At 36.2% G+C, this 26,180-nt stretch overlaps 3 protein-coding genes across 23 annotated transcripts in view; 2 read left to right on the forward strand and 1 right to left on the reverse strand.

The window, feature by feature from the left end:
- LOC147381900 (suppressor of mec-8 and unc-52 protein homolog 1-like) overlaps positions 1 to 26,180 on the forward strand; it is a 58,933-nt gene that overhangs the window by 30,937 nt on the left and 1,816 nt on the right. For 13 of the 18 annotated variants that reach the window (XR_015174272.1, XR_015174273.1, XR_015174263.1 and 10 more), the window contains 6 exons: positions 3,798 to 3,926; positions 4,054 to 4,175; positions 15,452 to 15,554; positions 17,788 to 17,891; positions 18,282 to 18,368; positions 18,455 to 18,508. Coding sequence is in view for 4 of the 18 variants with exons in the window: in XM_086429835.1 (XP_086285961.1) it covers positions 17,838 to 17,891; positions 18,282 to 18,368; positions 18,455 to 18,508; positions 18,812 to 18,865 (249 nt within the window). In the remaining 14 variants the exon portion in view is untranslated. Of the gene's footprint in view, positions 1 to 181; positions 3,147 to 3,797; positions 3,927 to 4,053; positions 4,176 to 15,451; positions 15,555 to 17,787; positions 17,892 to 18,281; positions 18,369 to 18,454; positions 18,509 to 18,811; positions 26,177 to 26,180 lie in introns of those variants that run through there. The other 5 variants (XM_086429831.1, XM_086429835.1, XM_086429830.1 and 2 more) reach the window with 5 other exon arrangements.
- On the forward strand, positions 4,184 to 13,133 carry LOC147381902 (G-type lectin S-receptor-like serine/threonine-protein kinase SD1-1). Of its 2 annotated transcripts, none has more exons than XM_086429827.1 (4): positions 4,184 to 10,086; positions 10,179 to 10,416; positions 10,493 to 10,643; positions 10,726 to 13,133. In XM_086429827.1, the coding sequence occupies exons 1-4, from the start codon at positions 10,035 to 10,037 to the stop codon at positions 10,918 to 10,920; spliced, it is 636 nt and encodes a 211-aa protein (XP_086285953.1). In that variant the 5' UTR covers positions 4,184 to 10,034; the 3' UTR covers positions 10,921 to 13,133. The 2 variants fall into 2 exon arrangements, with proteins under 2 accessions (XP_086285953.1, XP_086285954.1); XM_086429828.1 differs by having other exon boundaries at positions 10,562 to 10,643.
- Positions 14,426 to 17,792, reverse strand: LOC147381903 (protein SPA1-RELATED 3-like). Of its 3 annotated transcripts, XR_015174259.1 has the most exons (5): positions 17,598 to 17,792; positions 17,127 to 17,438; positions 16,162 to 16,352; positions 15,260 to 15,345; positions 14,426 to 14,978 (listed from the first exon to the last, which is right to left on the reverse strand). XR_015174259.1 is itself a non-coding variant. In XM_086429829.1 (3 exons), the coding sequence occupies exons 1-3, from the start codon at positions 17,607 to 17,609 to the stop codon at positions 16,302 to 16,304; spliced, it is 375 nt and encodes a 124-aa protein (XP_086285955.1). In that variant the 5' UTR covers positions 17,610 to 17,792; the 3' UTR covers positions 16,146 to 16,301. The 3 variants fall into 3 exon arrangements, 1 of the variants encoding a protein (XP_086285955.1); XR_015174258.1 differs by having other exon boundaries at positions 14,506 to 15,345; XM_086429829.1 differs by lacking the exons at positions 14,426 to 14,978; positions 15,260 to 15,345 and having other exon boundaries at positions 16,146 to 16,352.

Below are 26,180 nucleotides of genomic sequence, written 5' to 3' on the forward strand. Positions count from 1 at the left end.
GAGATGATCGGGAGAGACGACTGAGACAGAGTTTCGTTCCAACTAAACAGATGGATATCGGGTCGAATAAAATGCGGATAAAACCATTTTTAAATGTAAAATGGTTTAAACTCGTTTTTAATTAGAAACGGATAAAATCCATTTTATAATTTTGTTCCTGATTCACTGTTTTTTTTTGTAGTGTGTGCTTCCAAGTAGTGAAACAACAAGAACTAAGATGTTGGCATCTTTGAAGGGAGAAATGAAAACATATAAAGATGAAGTAAAAAAGTCATGGGTTAATTCAGGATGCAATTTGATGTTAGAGTCATGGACTGATGATGGGAGAAAAAGATCACACATTAATTTGTTGGCATCTTGTCCTAAGGGAACAATTCTTTTTGAAATTAAAATGCATAGTTTGACATGAGAAAGATGTCAATTATATTGCAAATTTTATTTTCACTGAAATTGAAGAAAGGGACCTCACAATGTAGTCAAGCCATCTTAATTTGTTAATACTTCAAATTATACTTCGACAGTCTATATTACTGAAGATAGGTATCCTAATATAATCAAAATTCCATATGCAGTACATTGTTTGGACCTTATCTTAGAAGAGATAGATAGACTACCCAATGTCACGCCCATTTTAGTTGGTGCACGAAAGTTGATAATTCTTTTTCACAAATTCATACATGTACTAGATTTAATGATGTATGTTCATCGTAGATTATTAAGAAAATAGCATAAAACAATTAAAAATATTACCAATCATTTTCTAACTGTCGATTTTTCGGCAATTTTTTTGTCAGACTACCCTTTTCTACTATTTATTTTTTATTTTTCCAAATTTTCACAAGAAATTGACGAATTTTATGACTAGGATTATCAGAAAGAAAAATGAGAACCGTAAAAAATAATAGGAGCAAACCCTCCTCTTCATTGTCTAACCCAAAAAAAAAATTCCATTCAATTAGTTCTCTTTTCTTGTCCTCTTTCTCTTTGTTAAGTTTAGTCCCACATCAAATACTCATTGCCTAATCTCTCTCCTTATAAGCTCCTGGGCCTCTCCAATCATTGTCAATTGGGCTTGAGTTGGACCCCGAAACTTATCATGGTATCAGAGTAGGCCTTTTGCACCTCCACATAATCCAATTCATATCTCCATGTGCTTTGGCCAAGTCCAACCCACGCGTGTGGGGACGTTTAAGTTTAGTCCCACATCGGATACTCATTGCTATATCTCTCCTTATAAGCTCTTGAGCCTCTCCACTCATTGCCAATTGGTTTTGAGTCGGACCTGGAAACTTATCACTTTTTACCCTAAGAAATAAGTCTGATATGAATTAAATAGTAAAGTGTTTGCCCTAAGAAACATTTTCTTACTTTTAAAAAATGCATAAAAGACTAACAAAGTTTTGAATTATTGACATAAATGTTTGGGACACCAGTATTAGACTTTAATGCGAATGACAAATCTCATTTATCGTGGCTACCCCACTTGATTTTAGTATTTTTTTTCTTCATGGTCATATATACTGGCCCCCAAAGACAAAATGTTGGAATCAAAGTCTAGAGATCAGTAATCATTGAAAAGTATACCACATTTTTACCTGTGTGGTAACAAAATTATATCATGGAAGGTGAAACCTTGACTTGACTTGGATGAGTTCTTACAAGTTTGCAGGACTTACTCTCATTAACAAACCAAAAAAGTTCCATTATGTGCTATAATTCAGATGATATCTTAGAAATATTCTCTTAATTAATGGACGGTCTTCTCTTCCTTTGTTTCAGCTTCACCTTGTTCTCTTTCTTCTCAAAATTCTCTACTGCAATCGATACTCTAATTCCAAGTCAACTCCTTAAAGACAATCAAATCTTAGTTTCCTTAGGCCAAACCTTCGAATTACGATTCTTCAGTTCTGGAAATTTGAAGAACCGATATTTGGGAATATGGTACAAGAACATCCCAATTAAAATAGTAGTTTGGGTTGCAAATAGAGACAACCCCATTAAAAACTCATCAGGAGGAGTTCTGAAAATCGACATCAATGGAAATCTTGTACTACTTGTCAATGGAACCAATAGTGTTTTTTGGTCGTCTTCCAATTACACCAATGTCGGGAATACAATTGCTCAGCTCTTGGAGTCGGGGAATCTTATTTTGAAACCTGAAGGCAATGATGATCCCAAGAGCTATCTATGGCAGAGTATTGATCATCCATCCGATACAGTGTTAGAAAACACGAGATTTGGATACAACCCAAGAATTGGTTTGAATAGGAAATTGACATCGTGAAAGGGTCCGGACGATCCTTCTTCTGGTGATTTCACTTACAGCATTGAACTTCAAGGATTACCTGAATTTGTTCTTTGTAAAGGATTTGTCGAGCAATTTCCTAGTGGGCCATGGAATGGGCTTCAACTTAGCGGCACTCCTAAGATGACTCCCAATGTAGTCTCCGTATTTAATTCTGAAGAAGTGTATTTCTTGTACGAAAATATTAGCAACGTTCCTGTACCGTGCAATGCGTTCCAGGTTTGTGCTGAATCCATCTGACCTTCTCCAGCACCTTACATGGAACAATCAGACCATGGAGTGGGACATTATATTGTCAGTGCCGAAAGAAAAATGAGATGTTTATGGCAAGTGTGGTGCTTATGGTATTTGTGATATTGTTAACTCACCTATGTGCCAATGTTTAATGGGATTTTCGCCCCCATATTCATACAATTGGGGATTTATTGATCCGTCAGGTGGATGCTTTAGAAGAACACAATCTATGTGCTATGATAAAGATACGTTTGTTAAGTTTTCTTTTGTGAAATTGCTTGATACATCGACGTCCTGGGTGAACAAGAAAATGAGTCTTGACGAATGCGAGGTGGTCTGTTTGAACAATTGTTCTTGTACGGCTTTTGCTAATTCTGATATTAGAGGAGCAGGCAGCGGCTGTGTCCTATGGCATGGAGATTTGATTGATATTAAACAGGTTATAGATGGTGGGCAAGATCTCTACGTTCGAACGACAGCTCCAGAAGTAATAAGTATGGATGGTCATTATTGGCGCTCTAATGTTCCTCCATGAAACATAAGTCATTAGAGTTTTTTCTATCTTTATTGTCTTTTAAAAAGGTACAAAATCAATTTTACGAAACAATTGAATATGTGATGAAGGAACATAACATATTATTAGATATGACAACCCCAAGGGTGTTGGCCTAGTGGCAAGCCGAGCCTTGATAAGCTCCTCATGAAGGGTAGGTCAAGTGTATGAAACCCCAAGATGCAATGAATTCCTTGGGGCCACCCTCCAGGGTCCGGTTTACCCTCGACTCTACCATCTGCACGTAGGACTTTCCGAGGGGGCAGTGCGTGTGACCATGGGATTAGTCTAATCTGAAAGGTGGGGACACCCACGATAAGCCAAAAAATTATATATATATATATATATATATATATATATATATATATATATATATATATATATATATATATATATTAGATATGATGACAGAGCAATAGATATAATGCATCAAATATGCTATATTAGAACAAAGTTTATGGATAATTTTGTAGCATCTAAATCAATGTGGGGTTAAATCTCATGTTCTTGTACTTAGGTTAGGCCATGATCCTTTGAAAATGAAAATTGTGCTCGCCTGAAAATACACCAAGTTATATAAAATTACTGAAGCCAAGCCTATATTATAAATCATTTATGTTTCGTTCTCTATGAGATTGTTATTCTAAGGTAATTAGCCAAGCTTATGTGTGTGTTTTTAACTTTCTAGTCATGATGGAAATGTAGATGTACAAGGCGATTCAACCAAGAAGAAAAAACGAGTGATTGTGATATCAGTACCAGTTATTTTGGGGATGCTTATCTTTTGTTCGATCATCTATTTTATTATTTGGAAGAACAAGAGAAAGAAAAGAGGTAAAATGATTCATCTCTTCCCTTACCAACATTTTTCTTTTGCAATCATTTGGTTGCCATCATCATTTTGTTTCTTTTAATACAAATGTTTCAATTGTTTTTCAACTAAAAAAAAACTATTACACAGATGAAAGCCAAATGGATGAGATGGACTTACTTCAGTTTGATTTTGCTACCATAGCAACTGCCACTAATAACTTTGCTTCTGATAGTAAGCTGGGTCAGGGTGGTTTTGGTCTTGTTTACAAGGTAATACTACTTTCCATAATGTTGATTGAATTAATGCTCAAACATAAATAATTTTTAGGTGAATAATGTTATATGATCTTTCTTATAGTTATTTTAGAAGAATTTGAGAATAATTGTGTCAAGTTTCGTTGTGAGAGCTTGGCAGGAATTTATATTAATTACCAAGGTCAAATTACAGAAAAGTCCTTATAAATAAGGATTAAATAAAAGACTAGAAAATAACTATATCAACTAACTAAATTATTTCCAATACTCTCCCTCAAGTTGGGGAGAATATATCAACTAAACCCAGCTTGACAAGATGAGAATTAGTGATAGACGGACCAACAGACTTCGTAAGCATATCGGCAAGCTGATCTGAGGAAGGAACGAAGACTGTCTGAAGGTCACCAGATCGAACTTTCTCTTTGAGAAAGTGAATATCAACCTTAATGTGCTTAGTTCTTTCATGAAGAACAGAGTCAGAAGCAAGCATAATAGCATACTTGTTGTCACATAGTAGAGTAGAAGGACAAGAAACAGGAAAGTCCAACTCTGTCAAGAAAGACCGAAGCCAAGTTATTTCACATGTACCAAGGGCCATAACACGATACTCAGCTTCAGCAGAAGAACGAGATATCACATTTTGTTTCTTACTTTTCCACGAGATAAGATTATTACCATAAAAGGTACAAAAATCAGAGGTAGATCTCCTATCTGTAAGAGAGCCAGCATAATCAGCATATGTAAAACAAGATAAATGCGGCGAAGCAGTAGAAGAATAGAAAAGGCCAAAATCAGGACGTGACTTCAGGTAGCGAAGAATACGATAAACTGCATCAAGGTGAGATGTACGCGGAGTATGCATGAACTGGATGACCACACTAACCGCAAAGGACAAATCTGGTTTAGTATTAGTTAGATAAATCAGACGACCTACAAGTCTCTGATAAGAGGAGGCGTCTGATAAAAGATCACTAAAATCAGCATGAAGACGATTCTGATCCATAGGGGAGGAAGCTGGACGACAACCAAGCATCCTAGTGTCTTGAAGAAGATCCAATGTGTATTTACGCTGAGACAATGATATACCACGACTAAAGCGAGCCACTTCCATCCCCAAGAAGTACTTGAGTGGATCTAAGTTTTTAACCTCAAAAACATGACCTAATAGCGTTTTAACCTTATCGATCCACTGTGCATCATCTCCAGTCACAATGATATCATCTACATAGACCAAAACAATAGTGCAACAACCATCTACTCCTCGACGAATAAAGCAAGTATGATCTGAGTGACATCTAAAAAACTCCAGAGAAAGAATAACCTCAGAAAAACGCTGAAACCAAGCTTGCGGGGACTGCTTCAGATCATGCATACTTTCCCAGAATAATCCCCCTGAAGACGAAACCCTGGAGGAGGGTCCATATAAATAACCTCAGTCAAATCACCATTCAGAAAGGTATTTTTTACATCAAGTTGGTGAAGTGGCTAGGAGTTACACGCAGCGAGGGAGATAAGAAGGCGAACAGTGGAGAGTTTGGCGATAGGAGCAAAAGTGGCACCAAAATCTTTCCCTGGGGTCTGTGTAAATCCCTTAGTAACAAGTCGCGCCTTATACCGATCAACCGTACCATTTGCGAGATATTTCACTGTGAAGACCCATTTACAACCAACAGTCCGCGCCCCAGACGGAAGAAAAACAAGTTCCCAGGTATTATTGGTTTGCAAAGCATCTATTTCCGTAGTTATAGCTTTTGTCCACTGTGGGTCTCTTAATGCTTCTGAGATAGACCGAGGAACCCGAATAGAATCAGTTGCGGTAAGGTAGGCCTGATAAGAGGAAGAAAGACCCTGATAGGAAACAAACTGAGCAATAAGATGATCAGTAACACACTACCGCTTACCTTTGCGTAGGGCAATAGGTAAGTGAGTCAGAAATAGACGGAAGAAGAACAGGTATATGTGTGGAGGTAGAAGAAGGTATACTTGAATCCAAGGAGGAGGTTGGTAAGGGTGTAGAGGGGTGAGTGTAGACCTGAAGCGACGGCGAAGGCGGAGGAAAAACTGGGGAAGGTAGCACAATAGGAGAGGAGTCCTGCAAAGTAGAAATAACATGATAGAATGGAACATTTTCAAAGAAGGTAACATCAAGAGTGTGGATGATACGACGAGAAACTGGATCATAACACCGATACCCCTTTGACATAGAAGAATAACCCAAAAAGATGCATCGAATGGCTTTGTCATCCAATTTTGTACGATTGGGGGTCTTATTCTGAACAAAACACGTGCACCCAAAGACACGAGGTGTAATAGGAAAAAGAATGCTATCAGGTTGAAGGACATGAAGGGGCACCTGCCCTCTCAAGGTGCGACTTGGAACACGATTAAGAAGAAAAGCCGCAGTAAGGACTGCCATATTCCAAAATGACTTTGGAGCGTGCATTTCGCGAATAAGACAGCGGCCAATGTTCATGAGGTGGCGATTCTTGCGTTCCGCCACCCCGTTCTGTTCAGGAGTATAAGGACAAGTCAATTGGTGAAGCATACCATTCTCATGAAGATGGGAACGAATCCCATCAGATATATATTCACCCTCATTATCAGACCGAAGTGATTTAACAGTGATATTGTATTGAGTTTGAATCATTTTAAGAAAGTTAACAAAAATTGGGAGCACCTCAGAGCGTGAACACATCAAATAAACCCATGTGCAACGAGAGTAATCATCTATAAAGGTAATATAATAGCGATGACCATTAAAAGCAGTAACAGGGGAAGGTCCCCACACATCAGAATGAACTAAATCAAATATTGCATTAGATCGATGCATACGTGGAATATAAGATGTACGTGTGTTTAGAAAGTTCACACACAGAACATTGAAATTTATATCCACTACAAGCAGTTTTTAAAGTAGGAAATAAAGAACACAAATGTTGAAAATTGGTATGTCCTAAGCGAGCATGCCATAAATCTAGAGTATGTGATGTAAAAATGTGACTACTAGACGATGGAAGTACAGAAGCCGGAGCAGCGCTAGACTGAGATCCAAACACGTACAGTCCATCCTTCTCATACCCCTTGCCAAAAATCTTCTTCGAAGTCAGGTCCTGAAAAATGCAGTGAGTAGGAAAAAAGGTAACTGAGCAATTATGAGATTTAGTAATACTGCTAACAGACAAAAGATTAAGAGATAGGTGAGGGACATGAAGTACAGAATCAAGGGAAAGCCCAGAGAATAAAGAGATGATACCCTTACTGTGGATAAGTGTAAAAGATCCATTAGCAAGGCGAATTTCTTTATGGGTGGTGGAAAAAGTAGAAAAAGTAAAGTTGCTAGACTCACCGGTCATGTGATCAGAGGCACCAGAATCAATAACCCATGTTAGAGGAGTAGAGCTAGATTGAGTAACATTGAATGCAGAGGATGTACCTGGAGGCGTAATACCTGAGGCCGCCGTCGAAGAGGGTTTGGTGTGAGCTTGAAACTGATCCCGGATAATAGTGACAATCTGAGTCTGTAGCTGTTGCAAGTCAATCGTGCTAAGTGAAGATGGATCAGTAGATGAAGATTCCACTGTAGCAGCACGAGGAGCAGTCTGTACCAAAGATGAAGTGGAGGAAGCTCGTGGTATCAGATGAGGATAGAGCTGAAAGCAACGAGCCTTCTCATGACTAGTCTTCCCACAATGACTACAAGTAAGGCCACTCCCCTTACCATGACCACGGCTACCACGGCCACGATTCCCTGATTCAGGGGTACGGTGGTCAGAGAAATTCGAGTTGGCAACTAAGGCCATCTGATTTGTAGTTGGAGCAGAAAGAATGCCAGGGGTCTGAGTCTAAAGAGGAATACGGCGGTGACGCTTATCACTGTCAATGGTCGCAAATATCTCAAACAAAGACGGTAAAGGAGTGGTGTTGAGGATCTGTGTGCGAAGTGCCTCAAATTCTGGATGGAGACCCATAAGAAATTGATATGTTTGATGTCGAGCAATCCGCTTGACAACATAATCGGCTGCCTCGGAAGACAATTCAGCCATAAACTCATAGTGAGAAAGTTCTTCCCAACGTGACTGAAGGTAGCCAAAGTAATCAGCTACACTCTGAGTCCCTTGAGTAGCCTGGGCAATGTCTCGATAAAGTTCATAAATCCTTGAGTCATTCCGAGAATGTGCGTATGTCCAAGTAAGCGCTGACCATAAAGATGAAACTATTTCATGGTACATGAACATGATATAAATACGCTGCTCCATGGAATTGAACAGCCACCCAAGGATAGTGCAATTGTCGATCTCCCATGATTCAAATTTAGGATCAGTTAGGGGTGGTTTAGTAACAGTCCCAGAGAGCCAACCAGATTTTCCTCTACTTCCGAGAAAGAGCCATACAGATCGAGACCACGATTGGAAGTTCCGACCATCAAGAAGAGCAGTAGTAATACGTTGAGCAGAAGAGGTAGACCCAAGGACTGAAGTTGTAATTCTTTGTTCCAAAGACATTATTTGGTTTGAAGGGAGATCTGAAGGAGCAGTTATGTAAAAATTTCTTAAAGAAGAGTCCAACTAGTGTAGTACTCGCGCCACGAGGTCTAACAAACCAATCAATAACTACTCCAAAAGACCAATCTCAGGTAAGTCTGAAGGTATTAGGGCTGTCACAAGGTAAACCACAGCCACTGACCAACAAACCAGACCAGAAACTGTTGCTGTGAAGTCGTAGGCCAAACCAATGGCAAATCTACAGCCATTGACCCAAAAACGAAGCCAAAAAAACACCTGGTTGGAAGTCGTAGCTCCAAAACGACGTCAAAGCTTTAGCCACTGACCAAAAATGAAGCCAAAACCACCTGGTTTGAAGTCGTAGGTCCAAAAACGACACCCAATCTACTGTTGCCTAACCAAAACGATGCCAAATCTATAGCCACAGATCAAAAACGAAGCCAAAAACACCTGTTCTGAAATCGTAGGTCCAAAACGACACCAAATCTACTGTCGTCTGACCAAAACGACGCCAAATCTATAGCCATAGATCAAAAACGAAGCCAAAACCAACTATTCTGAAGTCGTGGGTCCAAAACAATACCAAATCAACTGTCGCCTAACCAAAACGACGCCAAACCTACAACCACCAACCAAAAACGAAACCAGAAACTGCTGCTGTGAAGTCGTAGGTCCAAGACGAAGCAACTGTGATTAACGCAGAACTGAAACAAAAGTGATAGGGCTGTCATAAGACCAAAAACTAAGGTCCTAGGGCTGCTACAGAGTTATTGGGACCAAAAACAGAGTCGAGCTTCTGTTTGGCTTGTTCCAAGTTATCGCAGGATCTAAAAAAAAATATTATATTCCTTTTACAAAGAAACAAACCCTAACATAGGGTAAACCCACAACGCATTATTGCAGCATGTGATAAAACGAAAAATAAAAAAAATGAAAGACCCCGAAAGGGAGAAGATCGAATGAGGTTTGACTCTTGGTTTAGATGAGTAAAGAGAAGAAAGGGAAAAAGGAGAATTCCTTGGCTCTGATATTAAGAAGAATTTGAGAATAATTGTGTCAAGTCTCATTGTGAGAGCTTGGCAGGAATTTATATTAATTACCAAGGTCAAATTACAGAAAAGTCCTTATAAATAAGGATTAAATAAAAGACTAGAAAATAACTATATCAACTAACTAAATTATTTCCAATAATTTTCACCTATGAAATCTCTAGGGTGAGCTATTGAATGGACTAGAAATAGTGGTGAAGAGGCTTTTGACAAATTTCGGACAAGGCCTCAATGAGTTTAAGAACGAGGTTATTTTGATTGCAAAACTTCAACACCGGAACCTTGTTAGGCTTCTGGGATGTTGCATTGAGAGAGAAGAAAAGATGTTAATCTACGAATACGTGCCCAACAAAAGTTTGGACTACTTTATTTTTGGTTAGGCCCTCTTAATCTCAAAACTATGTTAAAAAATATCGTCCATGGATCCAAAGAAGCTCGAGTTAAATTTTTTTGTTAAAATGGTGCAGATCAGGCAAGAAGTACTATACTCAATTGGCAAAAGCGCTTCCAAATCATCATAGGAGTAGCTCAAGGACTTCTTTATCTTCATAGAGATTCAAGATTCAGAATTATTCACAGAGATCTCAAAGCCAGCAACATTCTATTAGACAGTGAGATGAGAGCCAAAATTTCAGACTTTGGTTTGGCAAGAAGTTTTGGAGGAGAGCAGACTGAAGGAAATACAAATAGGGTGGTTGGAACATAGTAAGTACCACTACACTTATATCTTTATTCATCCACTTCTCTGCTTACCAATTTTTTCTTGAATGATGACATGTAGTGGTTATATGTCACCGGAGTACGCGATAGATGGACTATTTTCAATAAAATCTGATGTCTTCAGCTTCAGTGTTTTGGTCCTAGAGATAGTGACTGGAAGGAAAAACAGAGGATTTTTTCATCCTGATCATGACCTCAACCTTATAGGACATGTAAGTGTACAGATGAACATATTCTTCTTACCTTCTCTATTTTATCATTTGATGATTAAAGGGTAATTGGATTCTTTTTTAGGCATGGAAACTGTGGAATGAAGACAAGGCACGTGAACTAATGGATTCATCGATGGGGAGTCAATTACCCGAGTCTGAAGTGTTGAGATGTATCCATGTTGGTCTCTTGTGGGTGCAACAACGCCCGAAAGACAGGCCAACCATGTCATCTGTGGTTTTTATGTTGGGTATTGAGGGTGCAATTTTCATTACGTGAGAACTGAAAAATTCTACAGAAAAAATTGACGGGCCAAGGCCCACGAATTTTAAAAATTGAATTTTGACTGTCTAAGACCGTTGAAATTCTTGATGTTCCCAGATTTGATGGCTTAGAGCTGTCGAATTTCTCTCATCCTTCATTAATTTGACAGATTCAGCCTGTCAAAAAATAAAAATTTGACAATGAAAAATTCGTCGCTAATTCGACCTCTTGGTCCGTCAAATTTGGGCTTTTTTCACATTGTGTTTGTCCAAACCTAAACAACCTGGTTTCTACAATGAAAGAGGTCTAACTGAGGGAAGTTCAGGATCAAGTGAGAATATGTTTTGTTCTTCAAATAAAGGTTAGGGGGTCGATAGAAGATTGTCTCAAAACATTTCAAATTTATATCTTTCTCTTGTATGTAATTGACACTTAATTACGAGCTTTTACAACAAAATGGTTTAAAGATAGACTTACTTAAACATGGAAGGTGGGTGATAAAATTCACAAAACCCCCATTTTGTGTCGCAAATGCAACATTAATGTAAACCATCTTGTATCTTTGGAAAAATAAAGCTTATAGTTATGTAAAACTGCTCTTGATCTTGTCTAGATAGAAAATAATAAAATTTAATTATTGAAAATCACTAATATGACTAAACTTGGGTGAGTAAACCAACAACCAAGTCTGGTGAACAAAAAAGGATGTGCATTCTACTACTCTTCAAATAGAAAAAAAAAAAAAAAAAGCATTATACTGCTTCTCTTTTCTTCTAATTTTGTTTTTCTTTTTGACTAATGATAAATCAACGTGGCAAAATATATGTAGTTGACGTGGCAAGGGCATAGGACGGTTGATCTTTTCCTTATGTATCCTGAAGAAAAAGATCTACGGTTATGTGCCCTTGTCACGTCAGCCATGTACAAATTGCGTAGGTTTTGCTGCGTCGATTTATCACGGCTCTTTCTTCTTTCTTATTTTCTTGTTCTCTTTCTATTAACCCTAAGAAATAAGTTTGATAGAAAAGAAGTATTTTACTTTTGAATAATGATTTTGTAACTCCCCCTCTGATATACTCCCCTGGCGTGGCAATGCATAGAATGAGAGATTTTTTCCTCAGGATAGAGAAAAATCTTTGGTTCTATGCACTACCACGCCAAAGGAGTCAAATTATCATGACTATTTACTTTTACAGAGAGTCGTGATTTTCTGATGTCCCCTCTAACATATGCTCTCTGATGTGGCATGGGTTAGAACCATAGATCTTTTTTCCTCTGGATACACAACTGCACATATTTATGGGGATGTATAGTTGTGTATCCCAATTAAAAAAATCTATGGTTCTACCACATGCCAGTCAGGGAGCGTATGTCATAGGAGGGCATCAAAATATTGTTATAAATGTTTGGGACACCTTTAATAGATTTTGATTCCAATGACTAGTCTCATTTATCGTCAATAGACTATGTTGAACAATTCTAATTCTATGTTCTTGAAACAAACAGATTCTAAATAATATTAGAATATAAAAGTAGGAAGAAATTGGAAGAACTTATTGTTGACTGAGGTACGAAGAAACCATTGTCCTTAAAATCAATTTCACCCCCTCAAGATTGAAACAACCTGTCCAGACATCTAGTTTCCAAGGTTTGACAGTCTCACTTTCTACTAATCGTTTACTAGAAAAATCAAAGTGGCCTTTCACGCCCATCCACGTGAGGCTTAAATCCGATATTTTCATCCTCGCTGCGTGCACACTAAGATTTTCAGGCGGGTTAGCTGTAGTCACACAGTGCCTTGGCCCCTATGTGCACTCGAAGCCCACTTTCTTTCTTACTCACATCCAAGAGAGAGAGAGAGAGAGAGAGGTATCCTTTATTAGTTGAACACTATTCTTATATTTATTTGATGTGGGACTAAAGATTTGAAAAGTTATCATTACAACTCTCATAAACAAAAAAACTAAAAGAAGTTTTGACTTTCAACTTATACAAAAAAGAAAAAAGCTCATTTAGCTTGTATTTCACCAATTGAGGAAATCTCTATACTTTACAAATAACACTTGAAAGATCTTGCCCTCAACAAAATACATGAATAAAACTCTAAATTTTACAACATACTACCCATCGTCAAGATAACAAATGTTGGAATGAGTCTAAAGATCACTAGTCAATATTATTCAAAGATTTAGTGGTTCGTGCATATATGGGTTCAAAAGAGTTTTCATCCACGTGGTGGGAGTAAAACCCAAGGAGTAGAGAACTCAGTTTCTACGATCAACATTTTCTTCTCCTTTCCAAAGTCTTCAATGAATTACATCACACGACTCCAAGAAAAAATAGACAACTGAGGGTAGTTTAGTAAATCACCTTACCCTCTACTTCTGAAGGGATGTCAAAGAATTGAATCTTCTTACCCTTTATTTACCATGTAAGTTAGAGAATTTCACAACTCTAGGTTTTTAGGCACTTGATAAGGTAATTTCCTCTGGAATGACCATAATACCATCTGCGGGTCCTTTGGTATGCAATCCGGGGTGGACCCTGAGAATTTCTCTTGTGGGGGCTAAATATTAGTATGAAGATGAAATTAAAACAATTATAAATCATAATGCATATGTTTGTATTCTCTAAGAAAACCCAAGTAAAAGAAATTATACAAATCTGATTTCTTCTTTTAAACCCATGGAAGTCACACCTGCACTAGAGTTATCCCCACTTGAAAATAATGGAGTTTGATACTGTGTCCTCAAATTAAGAAGTTCCAAGTAAAAGAAATTAGAAGGATCTGAAATTTTTTCCCTCAGAAACCCACAAAACCCTACTTTTTTTAATTGTAATGTCTAGAGTTCTAAGAAAACTCCAATGAAAGAGCTAGATATGAAATTTGTGTGCTCAAAGAAACCCCAAGTAAACAAAAATCCTTCTTTTCACCCTATAATTACATAAAGAAAAGAGTTCTCAATGTCCCATTAAGATTTGAAATCTTACTAAGGCTAGCCTTAATCAACTGTGAAAGACTTTTCTTTCTCAAAATATAAAAATTATTGTGGTGGTCACACACCATCCACATGTTCAACCCGTGAAATTGTGAGTTTTATTTTTTCAAGATTTTATTTATAAAAAGACAGATTTACCCGACAGACCTAAATGTTGCATTTTTATTACAAAAACCTCCGTAGCGTTCAGACAACTCCCAGAGAATCTTATTTTGTGAAGTTTGTTTCTCAACAAACCTTACTTTATCACACTATGTGAAAAAAGCCTATATTTGGCAGTCTTAGCCCGTCAAATTTTGAGAAATTTGACGGACCATCCTGTCAAATATTTTCTTGTAGAATTTTTTGTTTGACAGCCCTGGACTATCAAATTATTAGAGAATGAGCTTAAAAAAAATAACAAAAATCCATAAAGTATAGCCGTCGAATTTAGAGGTTTAACAAACAATAGCACGGTCCTCTAATTCACCAATCACAATAAACGAAATAATAATAAAAAAAATCAGAAAAAAATAAAAAAATAAAAGAATAATCATAAACCAAGCTCCAAATTAAACTAAACAACTCAAAATTCATATTATATATTGAAATTTCATTATTAAACAAGCTCTAATAGAAGCAATTGGGCACTAACTAATGAAATTGAGTCACATAATTGCTTAGAAATAAAACAAAATCAGAAGCAAATGGTCGTGATGCCTTTTATCTCTTCTGGCTCTCTCCGCTCTATCGTGTCCTCTTATTTTTCTCAAGGTTTGGATTTCCCCTACATTGCTAATGTTTCCTAGATTAGATATTCCTTATTGATTCGATTTTGAGATGGCTAAAGACTTCGTCGTCATGTTAGACATATTGTTGTTTGGGATGACCGCTTTAGAATTCATTTTTGGTAAACCTCCTCTCTTCTTTGAAAATGACCAACCTTTGACCGTGTCTGATTTTACGAGGATGGGAAGCCCATTACTCATCTTTGATTACACAAGTATTCAAAGAAATGGTCCGTCCTTGCCTGGCTAAAGATCCAAAAAAGAGACCCGCTGCAAATGAGTTACTGAAAGACCCATTCTTTGAAAACTGCATGAGTGTGTATTCTCTTGTCAAGTACATCAATGAAGAGATATCACTTTCAAACCCATTTAAGAACATAGTTGCTGAATGGGATTTTAAAAAGCATTTGTTGAAGTTTCAGGTGATATATAAAATAATAAAGAAGTCTAACCTGAAAAAGGAGATTTAGAATATATGCTATGTTGATGATTATAAAACTAGTAGTAAAGAAAGTGGAACAGAGTGGCTCATCAGCAACACAAACAAGATGTTGGCCGGCTTGAGCTTGGTGAAAGAGGGGTACTTACCTCGAGAAGTGGTCAGTCATGTTCAGCCTTTGGAAGAACAGATGAGAGTGATCATACGCACTGATGCCACCTGGATCAGATTTGGTCTGGGTAGCAGCAAGGAAGGCAATATTTTAAAATGAGTAATAATCTGTAAAAGTGTGTAAATAGGGTGGCTTCCACTAACAACATTTGTGATGTTTTGTTCTCTAGTTTCAGCGAGCCCTTCTTCATAGAACCACATTAAGAATGCCCTAATGCTCTATGTCAAGGCCAGAAGAAACATAAAACCATCCAGAATTTTCATTTTAGAGAGGTAAGTGTTTTTTGCCTATTTTAATAGCATCTATTTGATGTAGTTTCCTTCTATATATGCACAAAACTTGCATGCCTAGAGAAGAACTCACAAGGAAACAAGGTTTATGCTGCATCATCCACAACTAAATAATCTCGTCTATAGCCAAGCAAACTAAACACATGTACAAACTAAACCTGAAAATGCCAATTCAAACAAATGCACAAGTAAAAATACAGCACCCTTGTATTATCCAAATAAACCTGAAAATGGTTGAGTTTCATACAAAATGGATCCCAAAAGGATCAATTGAGGGAGCCAACCTATACCCAAGACCCCTAGTCTAGTAAAACGAAAAATAAACTATCCCAAATTTTCTTGCGTCCTCCCCCCGGGTACTCTTGTGGCCTTATATAGGCTTTCAATAATTAATAAAAACCAAACCTCCCTCCTATGTTAAATATGCAAGTCAAGGAAATTTTAGTCGACATTAACCACAATTACAGAATTTTGCATTAAAAAACAATGACCACATTGATGTTGGTTCAATCAACAACTCAGACGAAGCTTTTGATTGAAAGGAGAAAAAAAAAGTGCCAATACAATAAAGTAAGCCATGATAGCATACCATGCATGATGTCTTCATTGAGAATTTCACCATACAAAATAGAAGACTTCAGATTGCTAAAAATTCTCCACGGAAGCAGCCTGATTGTAAGTAGTGGGCATAGATGATCAAACAGATGATCCTTAAATTTAACAGAATAATCAATTGTATAGGTTGCAGTTGTCCCTCTGGACAACAATTTTCCATCCATCCTGCACAAACCAAAGCAGAACAGTTCCAAGTTTACAATCACAATTTAAGATGCAAGCACAAATACATACACCAGTATAGGAAACAGGGATAAATTTAAGAAACCACATGAGGGGTGCATTTCTATTTTTTTGGTAGGTAAAATTAGCAATTACATGATAAAATATAAGGATCTGTATTTTTGGTCATAATCGGGATAACCTGACAATATGAAAAACCTTTGTATTACTATAAAATGTGCCTATGATGCAAACAAATAAAATTAGCAATTACTTGTGCATTGTTCTTGCCTTATAATTTATTTGTCAAACTCAACCATACCCAAGCAAACTAAACACAAGTTTCATAGTCTAGTTCCCCCACATCACAAAATCAAAGATTTAACAATGCCAATTCAAACAAATAAATGAGGAAATTGAATAAAACCAGAGAAGTTAAATAAATGAGTAAATGATGAAAAATAGGAAAGGAAGTTGAAAATTTATGGTAGTGGTTACGATAATCTCAAGTTTCCAACTATTATCAGAAGTTCCAGCAACCATAAAATGGATCATGAGAAAAATAATCATTTATAATGAAAATATGAAACCAAGGGAAAAATACATATAAAACACACGCCAGTATCAAACACAAATACGTGGCATCATAACCTCCAACAAGTTTAAAAAATATAGCAAATTAACAGAGGTACATTGGCAACAAACTTGAACTACAGTCATAAAAGAAACAAATTTACACTATGAGAACCGAGAATCTTAATTCAATATGATGAGCACCTTTGCATTTGTGTGCCCTGTGAATGTTTGGAGAGGATTGTCAAGTACTCGCGATGTGCATGCCGATAAATCCCAAAGCTTCAACGTGTTATCCGTGGACGCTAAAACAATAGTCTTTGAGTCTAAAAACTTGACATAAGTCACAGTCTTACTGTGATCAATTAATGTGCACAAAGGCATTCGTGTGTTACGAAGATCATAGCAATAGATTTTATGATATGCATAACCTAATGCAAGAGAACATGAAGAATCTGGAAGGAACTGAACCCAGCAAACATTGGCCTTTGTTTTGATTATACCAACATTTCCTCCCTGCAGTTGGCACACAACATGAGAAAAATAATTTATTATACATTTAAATTTGGAATCAACATAGTAATGATAATTAGATGACTACCATACACTTAGTTTCAAAGATGACATCCACCAAGTGCAAAAATAGAATTCCCTGATTGATATTCCATAGCTTACCAGAACCGTCATCACTTCCACTGGCCAATTTCGTTGGATCTGCTAATGAAAAATCAACGGACCATACACATCTCTCATGCTCCCTCATTGACATGCAGACTTGACTTCGTGTAACATCCAATACCTATTGTGGGTTCAAAAATTGCATTTTCATTCATCTTGATGAACCATGGTGCTACGGCTATTTCAGGTTTGCTGCCCCCAGGAACGCAGTTTGATTTGTTTCGAGGGACAGCTGCAATGAAACAAGATGAAGATGATATGTATCCAACTACTCTTGGGCACACAATCAAGGTAAAGTATAGCCGCATATATTTTCTTGTTAACACATTCAATGCCATCTATTCTAATAAGTGCAAAATTTATGCAACCGTTATGTGTATGGGGTGTTATTTAATTTATAAAATGGTGCTTGGCTTCGTGTTACTATGTTTCACTGTTGCTTCTAATCAAATGATAACTTTGTGCTTTTGTTTTTTTGAGTTGTATAAAAAAACATAAAAGTGTAAAGAAGGCACACATGCTGGTTGTTCGGTTTATACGTTTGGCACTTCTCAATTTAACCATTTTGTTTCAGTCTTCAAGTTTTTCTCCACTACGACATGACCCTAATTATATAAGCTTAAACATATTTCAACCATATATGTTTCCGCCTTAATGTGTTTGGGGGGTGCCTCCGTGCAGTTTGGGAAGAAAAGTCATCCAGAATGTGCTCGCTTGTTGCCTGATGGACAGTTCCTTGTTTCTTGCTCTGTTGATGGATTTATTGAGGTATATTTTACGGGAAAATATTCTTATTATGGATGTATTTTTGTTTTGGTTCATCATATTCTCTTTGATTTGTGGAGTCATTCTAGGTTTGGGACCATATAAGTGGGAAGCTCAAGAACGGTCTTCAATACCAGGCTGATGTGAGTTCTTTTAAACTTGTTATATCCACGATGGAGATGCCTCTCAAATCTACATATTTTATTCGTTGACTTTCCTGGACCAATAACAATTGACCATGATAACACATTACTGCTTTTACTACTACAAACATTTGCTAGTGTTTTATCTAGGCACTATTTTCTTAATTTTTGTTCGTAGCAATTTACATGCAACTTTGACATTTGTTTTGTGGGATTACCAATGAAATTCCTAGTTAGAGATACTCATTTCAAAATTTTAAATTCTCTTTACCAATTTTTCTGTTCATTTCACTCACATAATAGGATTCGAAACCCCATGAAGCAATGAATTCCTTGGGGCCACCCTCCAGGGCTTGATTGACCCTTGACTCCACCAGTTGCACATAGGACTTTCCAAAGGGGCAGTTCATAAATCAGTAAACTATTGCAGGATGCTTTTATGATGCATGATGATATTGTGCTTTGTGTCGATTTTAGTAGAGATTCAGAGATGCTTGCATCTGGATCCCAAGATGGAAAGATTAAGGTTACTTTGATTATGTACTTTTGGCTTTTACTGAATTTTCCTTGCTCTATTTGTACATGTGGTAATTCTTAGGTCTTTTTCTTCCTTTTGTTTCTATTGCTATGTTTTTTGTGATAGTCTGTGCCATTAACAATTCCATTTCATTATCTTTTATATGCCCTATTTTCAAAGGTTCGGCTATGCATAAAGTGTTTTTTACTTTTAGCTGGTTACTTACCCCCTACCCTTGACACTAAATTTGCTTTCATTTCAATTTATTCAAACAAACAAAAAGTAGAATAAGATTGTCTTCATTGGGTTGCAACAACAGCACGAGCAATGAAATGGACAACAACGTTCAAAATCTTCACTGATCTTAATGTCAAAAGGAAAACCATTTTGGATGTCTCTGACATCTAAAAGGGTGATTAGCCCAAAGTTAATAAAACCTTGAGAAAATGGTGGTTGAGGCTTAATTTTGATGTGATTCTTGCCCTAATATGGATATAAATATGAGTATGGGTGCAAACATAGTTTGGGGACACCCTTATTTGGTAGTTTTTTAAAGGTAGATTTACCAAAACATGCACAACATTTGCAATATTTACCAAAATGGTACACTGTAGCAAATATTTTCGAAAATGGTAAAGTTACCGTTTTTGGAAATAATTTTTTTTACCAAAATAGTAAAAATAGTAAAAGGGAATATTTTTGTACCGAAAATACCCTTTTCTTAATTTTGACTGAAATTACGAATCAGTCCTCTCCAAAATCATAAAAATATAACTGTGGTTTCATTTGTAATGGTTTTCCTTCGAACAAACTCCGTAAGAGGTCGAAGACGCGAAGAGGTAGGCAACCTCCCTCTCTCACTCAAAGAAAGTAAATAAATATCGAAGATTATCTCAGCGTTTAAAGAAGCCCCTCTCTTTCTCTATCTCTCTCTCTAGTTGAAGAAAGAATAAGAACAAGGAGCAGGGGTCAGGACGTCCCTATCTTTAAAGAAAGTGAACAATTTTTAATATTTGAAAAAAAGAAGAATTTGACTACAATATGTAAAAAGGAAAAGCTTCGTGCAAAGGAGAATTTTAATGGCGTACCATGGAGATCTCTTCGTTACAACCAAAACTCCTTTTGGCCATGGTTATATTGTACATTGAATTTTAGACATGGAGAAGATGAAGTTCAACTTTTCCTCTAAATTTTTTTTGGATTTTAAGTTGTTGTGAGGAGATCTCTTCGTTACAATCAAAACTCCTTTTGGCCATGGTTATACTGTACATTGGATTTTAGAGATGGAGAAGATGAAGTTTAGCTTTTCCTCTAAGTTTTTTTTGAATTTTAAGTTATTGTGAGGGTTATAAGTGTAAATGCATACTAAAAACAAAAAGGGATATTTTCGGTACACAAATTTATGTTCTTACTATTTTTACCATTTTGGTAAAAAAAAATTATTTTCGAAAATGGTAACTTTACCATTTTCGGAAATATTTGCTACAGTGTACCGTTTTGGTAAATAATTTCCAAAACTCTACTGTTTTGGTAATTTATTCTTTTTTAAAAGTATATATTTAATCATAAAGGAAAATAGAGAAAACAAACTGAAAGAAATGAGATAAGGAGATTGTCCTGAGAACAAAGAGCAAGCAAACCAGATGACCCCCTGTAGACACTTCATTTTTGCATTCGCCTGATTAATCAACTCGTCAATCCGATTACAACGGTTTCCAATGATGGATGATTATTCCAATGCTTTATTTTGTTACCAGATATGTTTCAGAAATTCGGATGAAGTATCTCGAACTAACAAAATTATAGAAACCACGCTACGCTAGGAAAATATAACCCCAAAAACATAGAAATCATCATCTTGCAGATAAAAAAAGCTTTACGATAAAAATCACCAAAAAATGATCAAATTACCAAAATACCCCTAATCTCAAAACATCCCTAGAGCCTACATTACACTTAAGAAAATCCTTTCAAACACATAAAATAACAAATCGAAATCAAATAAATCATTTTGCCAATTTTCACAAAATTATGAAAATGCCCCTCATAAAGTTCACGACCATTTCGCACAAAAAAATTTCATAAAAGACACAAACCAATATTCCCATTGAATTCCTTACGAAAAATCGATTTCAAAACATCATAGAACATCAAAAATTGACTTAAAACGCAAAAAGTCCTCTCCAAGGGCAAAACGATAATTTTACAATTTTAATAATTAAAAATTTTGAAATTAATAAATAAAACATTAAATAATGTAAAGTAAAATATTAATAAAATTAATTTAAAAATCTGAACCAAAAAATCGATCAATCATGATCTCAGGCAAAATTGTTGATGGTTGCCTAGATATTTATTAAAGGACCCTTCCATCTGAGGGCCCAAAGAATTAAAGATATAATAAAGGGGGGTTCTTCGAAAATATATTCTAAGTCAATCAAATAAGATTAAAGTCAATCAAGAAAGACGAAAGTCGAAATCTTAAAGTCAATCAAATGAGACTAAAAGTCAAAATCCTAATCTAAATTAATCAAGTCAATCTCATAAGACTAAAGTCAAAACCCTAATTAAAACCTTAATCAAGTCAATCTCATAAGACTAAAGTCAAAATCTAAATTAAAACTGTAATAAGACTAAGTCAATTTAATAAGACTAAAGTCAAAACCTTAATTAAAATCCTAAAGGAAACCTAATTAAACACTAACTCTACCCAAAAAGTTTATAAATAGGAGCCTCCATACCTTATTTTCGTATCCAAAAATAAATCCTAAGAGAAGTAGGTCAAAAAGCTTCCCTAGCCTCCCATAAACCCTAATTTTGAAGTCCAAACTCCTTACCTAACACCCATACTTCGATTTTAGCTCGAAAAACACCTAGAAGCCTTTCAAAAACACCCAGAAATCCATAAATAAAAAAAATCCGAAGAATCCAGATCTAAGAAAGAGATACCTTGCCTCGGAGATCAGAAATCAGATCTGGAGACAAAACGAAGCGAGGAGTACTGTACAAGGAGCTGCTCTATCAGATCTGAGGGAACAAGACCATTGTCTTCGAAAATGTATAAATTTCTTATTTTTGTTTTATTAGGTCTTTTAGCAATGTAGTTTACTTGGGAATTAGTAGAGACCGGCGTTTGCCAGACGGGGTTGGTGCCTAAAACCTTCCAACTCCGTAATGTGATCCCCGGACTTAGTATTTTTTAGTAGATTAGTCGTTTTAATCCGTTTCGAGTCTATATTCGGTTCCTAGACCGTAATAACTAGGTGGCGACTCCCAAACCTCAAAGGTCAAAAGCGGATCCGCGCACCCCGCGGATCAAGGGCGCTTTCATCCCCTACATCTTGGCATTCAATTCTGTATTGATCTTTATCTTCTATCACTGTGCTATGTCTTCAATTTTTTTTTTTAACTATCTTAATCCATGCCATCTTTGTCCTTTTCGCCTTTGTGGAGTCTTCAAATTCACTAAAGTAGTCCTCATTGGTGGCACCATTGATCTCCCATGCCAAACCCATCACTTTTGAATATCTTCCATCTCAATCATTTGTCCTAGCTTGCATGAGGTGTTATCTTAGTGCAAGGATAAAGGTTCCCAAGTCCTGAGATAGTCTTTTTTCTATTGGTCCGTCTTAATTTACTTCACTTATACATTTTACCAAGGTTTAGGTGATTCATTCTTCAGTGTTTCCTAAGGAAAAATGTGAATATATCCCACAAAAAGGTTGGAGGCCTCTTTGTTGGGTTGGCTCTTTTGTTTATTTGTTGTTGAATGCCTCGTCGGTGAAAGCGCCCTCGATCCGCGGGGTGCGCGGATTTGCTTTTGATTTTTGAGGTTTGGGAGTCGCCACTTAGTTATTACGGTCTAGGAACTGAACATTGACTTTAAAATGCAAATAACACTAATCTACGAAAAATAAGAAACTAAAGTTCGGGGATCACGTTACAGGGTCGGAAGGTGTTAGGCACCAACCCCGCCCTACAAACGCCAGTCTCTACTTTTTCCAAATAAACTACATTTCTAAAAAGACCTAAATAATAAAATAAAATAAAAATACTTACATTTACGAACGCAACGGTTTTTGTTCCTCAAATCTGGCGGAGAGATCTCTTAATTAATATTCCTTGCTTTGTTCTGTCACCGGATTCGCTTCAAATCTCCAAGACGAGGTATTTTCTTCTTAGATCTGAATTTTTTTAACCTTTTTATGGATTTCTAAGTGTTTTTGAAGAGTTTCTAGGTGTTTTTTGAGCTAAAGTTTGGGTATGGGTGTTAGGTAAGGAGTTAGGGCTTCAAAATTAGGGTTTATGGGAGGCTAGGGAAGCTTTTTGACCTACTTTTTTTAGGGTTTATTTTTTCATACGCAAATAGGTTGTAGGAGGAACCCCTATTTATAGATTTTTTAGATGCTTTTTAGATAGAGTTAGTGTTAGATTAGAATTATAGAGTTAGTGTTTAATTAGAATTGCTTTAAATAGAGTTATAATTTGATTAGAATTGTTTTAAATAGAGTTAGAGTTTAATTAGAATTGTTTTAAATAGTTTTGGAGTTTAATTAGAATTCTATTAGGGTTAGGGTTTAATTAGAATTATATTAGGGTTAAGGTTTGACTTTGGTCTTATTAGATTGATTAGGGTTTTGACTTAAGTCTCACTTGATTGACTTTAATTGAGGACTTTGACTTAAGTCTTACTTGATTGACTTTAATTGTAGGATTTTGACTTGAGTCTTACTTGATTGACTTTAATTTTAATTAGGATTTCACTTTACATTAATTAATATTTTAATTATTAATTTTAGAATTTTTAATTATTAAAATTGTAAAATTACCGTTTTACCCTCGGAGATGACTTTTTGCGTTTTAAGTCGTTTTTCAATGTTCAAGGATGTTTTAAAATCGATTTTTCGTAAGGAATTCAATGAGAATATTGATTTTTATCATTTATGAAAATTTTTGTGTAAAATGGTCGTGAACTTCATGAGGGGCATTTTTGTAATTTTGTCAAATTTTGTGAAAATTGGCAAAATGATTTATTTGATTTCAATTTGTTATTTTATGTGTTTGAAAGGATTTTCCTAAGTGTAATGTAGGTTTTAGGGATGTTTTGAGATTAGAGGTATTTTGGTAATTTGGTCATTTTTTAGTAATTTTTATCATGAAGCTTCTTTTTGTCTACAAGATGATGATTTCTACGTTTTTGGGGTTATATTTTCCTAGCGTAGTGTGGTTTCTATAGTTTTATTAGTTTGAGATACCTCATCTGAATTTCTGAAACATATCTAATAACAAATAAAGCATTGGAATAATCATCCATCATTGGGAACCGTTGCAATCAGACTAACGAGTTGATTAATCAGGCGAATGCAAAAAATGGGGTGTCTACAGTCGGATGTGGGTTTCTCAGGGTGACTTATATTTCCCCTCCTCCCTTGGTTAAAAAAGCAGCTGCTGGATCCCAGTGCTGTATAGTTTTGTGTCTGAAAGTCTCTTTGCATATCTACTCTATTTTTCATCTTCTAAGGGCCTGTTTGAATTAGCTTTAGGCTTCTGCTCTGGCGGGGAGCGAGTAGAAGCTCAAAGCAGCCTTTAAGTGCTTTTTAAATTGTAGATTAGAATTTTAATTGGTAGTTAGATTTGCATAATTGTTTGATTTTACTCGGTTTATAATTATAATTATATACATATATTATTTTATATTACAATATTACTTATGGGCTGGGTGGACCATCAGACAAAACTCCTAAACTTGAATTGGACCAATGTGGCCCCGCCTGATAGTTAAACTAGTGTAGTAACACTACCAAAACCTGATCCATGACAGGTCTGGACAATACCCATTGACAATCCTAAGGTTATCCCAACCTCAAAGCTTTCTTCTTCTTTTTTGTGTTTTTATTTTTCATTATTTATATCGTGGGTATCCCCACTTTGAGTGGGACTAATCCCATAGTCACACACACTGCCCCTTCGGAAAGTCCTACGTGCAACAGGTTGAATCAAGGGTCAACCATACCTTGGAGGGTAGCCCAAAGAAATTCATAGCTTCGTGGGGTTTCAAATACTTGACCTACTCTTCCTGAGGAGCAAATCAAAGTTGGGCCTGCTACTAGGCCAACCCTCAAAGCTTACTTATTACCCGGGGGGGAAGGAAATGAAAAGGGAAGGTACATTGTTGTCAATACTCGTTTATATAGGATTTAGATATTACTAGTGAAAACACTGTCAAAAAATATTAGGATGACAAGTGCCCTACCAGATGAAATCATCATGTTTTATAGAGCATCGGTAATTCACTTCCATATCCCATACCAAATGCACATTGAATAATTTCTTCTTACTCATGTGGTTCACCTCATCGATGTGGCTACATCCGCGAAGAATAAACTTCTCCACTATGATAAAAAAACAAGCAAGGAAGAAAAACTTGAAAAGAGTGTCTTGTAATTTTTATTTTGAAATATTTTCTTCCTTGCTTCTAAGCATAGTAAATAGGCTGAAACCATATAGACATTGGATGAACTGTGAATGTATTTTTCTTTTCTTTTAAATACTTCACATCCTATCAATTCATGTTCCTAACATGCATTTGAGTTTTCCTGCTTATAGTCTGCCCAAAAAAGTTTCTAACATCCATTACTGTTTAAAGGTGTATAGCCCTGACCAAAAATGAAAAAGTATAGTCTCTTACCTAGATTGGACGCCACCCCCCCACACGTTGTCCTTTTGACCCCTCAAAAGGTCGGAACAGGGTGAGTTGCCCAAACTACACTTGGGCAACCAAAACGGAGTCAGCCATATTCACAAGATGGGCCTTACTCAATCAAGCAAAATCATACATTGAGTATCACCACTATAAGTAAGATACTGTAAATCCGTAACCAAAATAAGTATGATCTGTAAACAAGTAATCAAAATACTGAAATATTCTATATCTACTTGTAAGTCTTGAATGAATCACTACTATAAGTATGATATTGTAAACCCGTATTGCCGTCTTCCTTTATGGATATTTCGGGGGTATATCAGTGCCCTTGAGGCACAGAACTATTCTTTGTAAGTTTGGTTTGAGCTTCTCACAAGACCATGTGTTGAATTATTGGTTCATAAGTCGAAGGCTCTGTTTTGTTATTTTCACTTTACTTAATTTTTTGCTAC

The sequence above is a fragment of the Akebia trifoliata genome, unplaced genomic scaffold (genome assembly GCF_017979445.1).
Source record: "Akebia trifoliata isolate Shusen 1 unplaced genomic scaffold, ASM1797944v1 Contig00147, whole genome shotgun sequence".
Taxonomy (NCBI): Eukaryota; Viridiplantae; Streptophyta; class Magnoliopsida; order Ranunculales; family Lardizabalaceae; genus Akebia; species Akebia trifoliata.

What these genes read in the sequence shown, in the direction of transcription:
- LOC147381903 (XM_086429829.1), bottom strand. An exon ending in CAGGGCACACAAATGCAAAG is followed by an intron (nt 16,353 to 17,126) that starts GTGCTCATCATA and finishes TGGTTTGTGCAG; the next exon opens with GATGGATGGAAAATTGTTGT.
- LOC147381902 (XM_086429827.1), top strand. Translation starts at nt 10,035, where the DNA reads ATGTTAATCTACGAATACGTGCCCAACAAAAGTTTGGACTACTTTATT. An exon ending in AATAGGGTGGTTGGAACATA is followed by an intron (nt 10,417 to 10,492) that starts GTAAGTACCACT and finishes GATGACATGTAG; the next exon opens with TGGTTATATGTCACCGGAGT. An exon ending in ACCTCAACCTTATAGGACAT is followed by an intron (nt 10,644 to 10,725) that starts GTAAGTGTACAG and finishes ATTCTTTTTTAG; the next exon opens with GCATGGAAACTGTGGAATGA.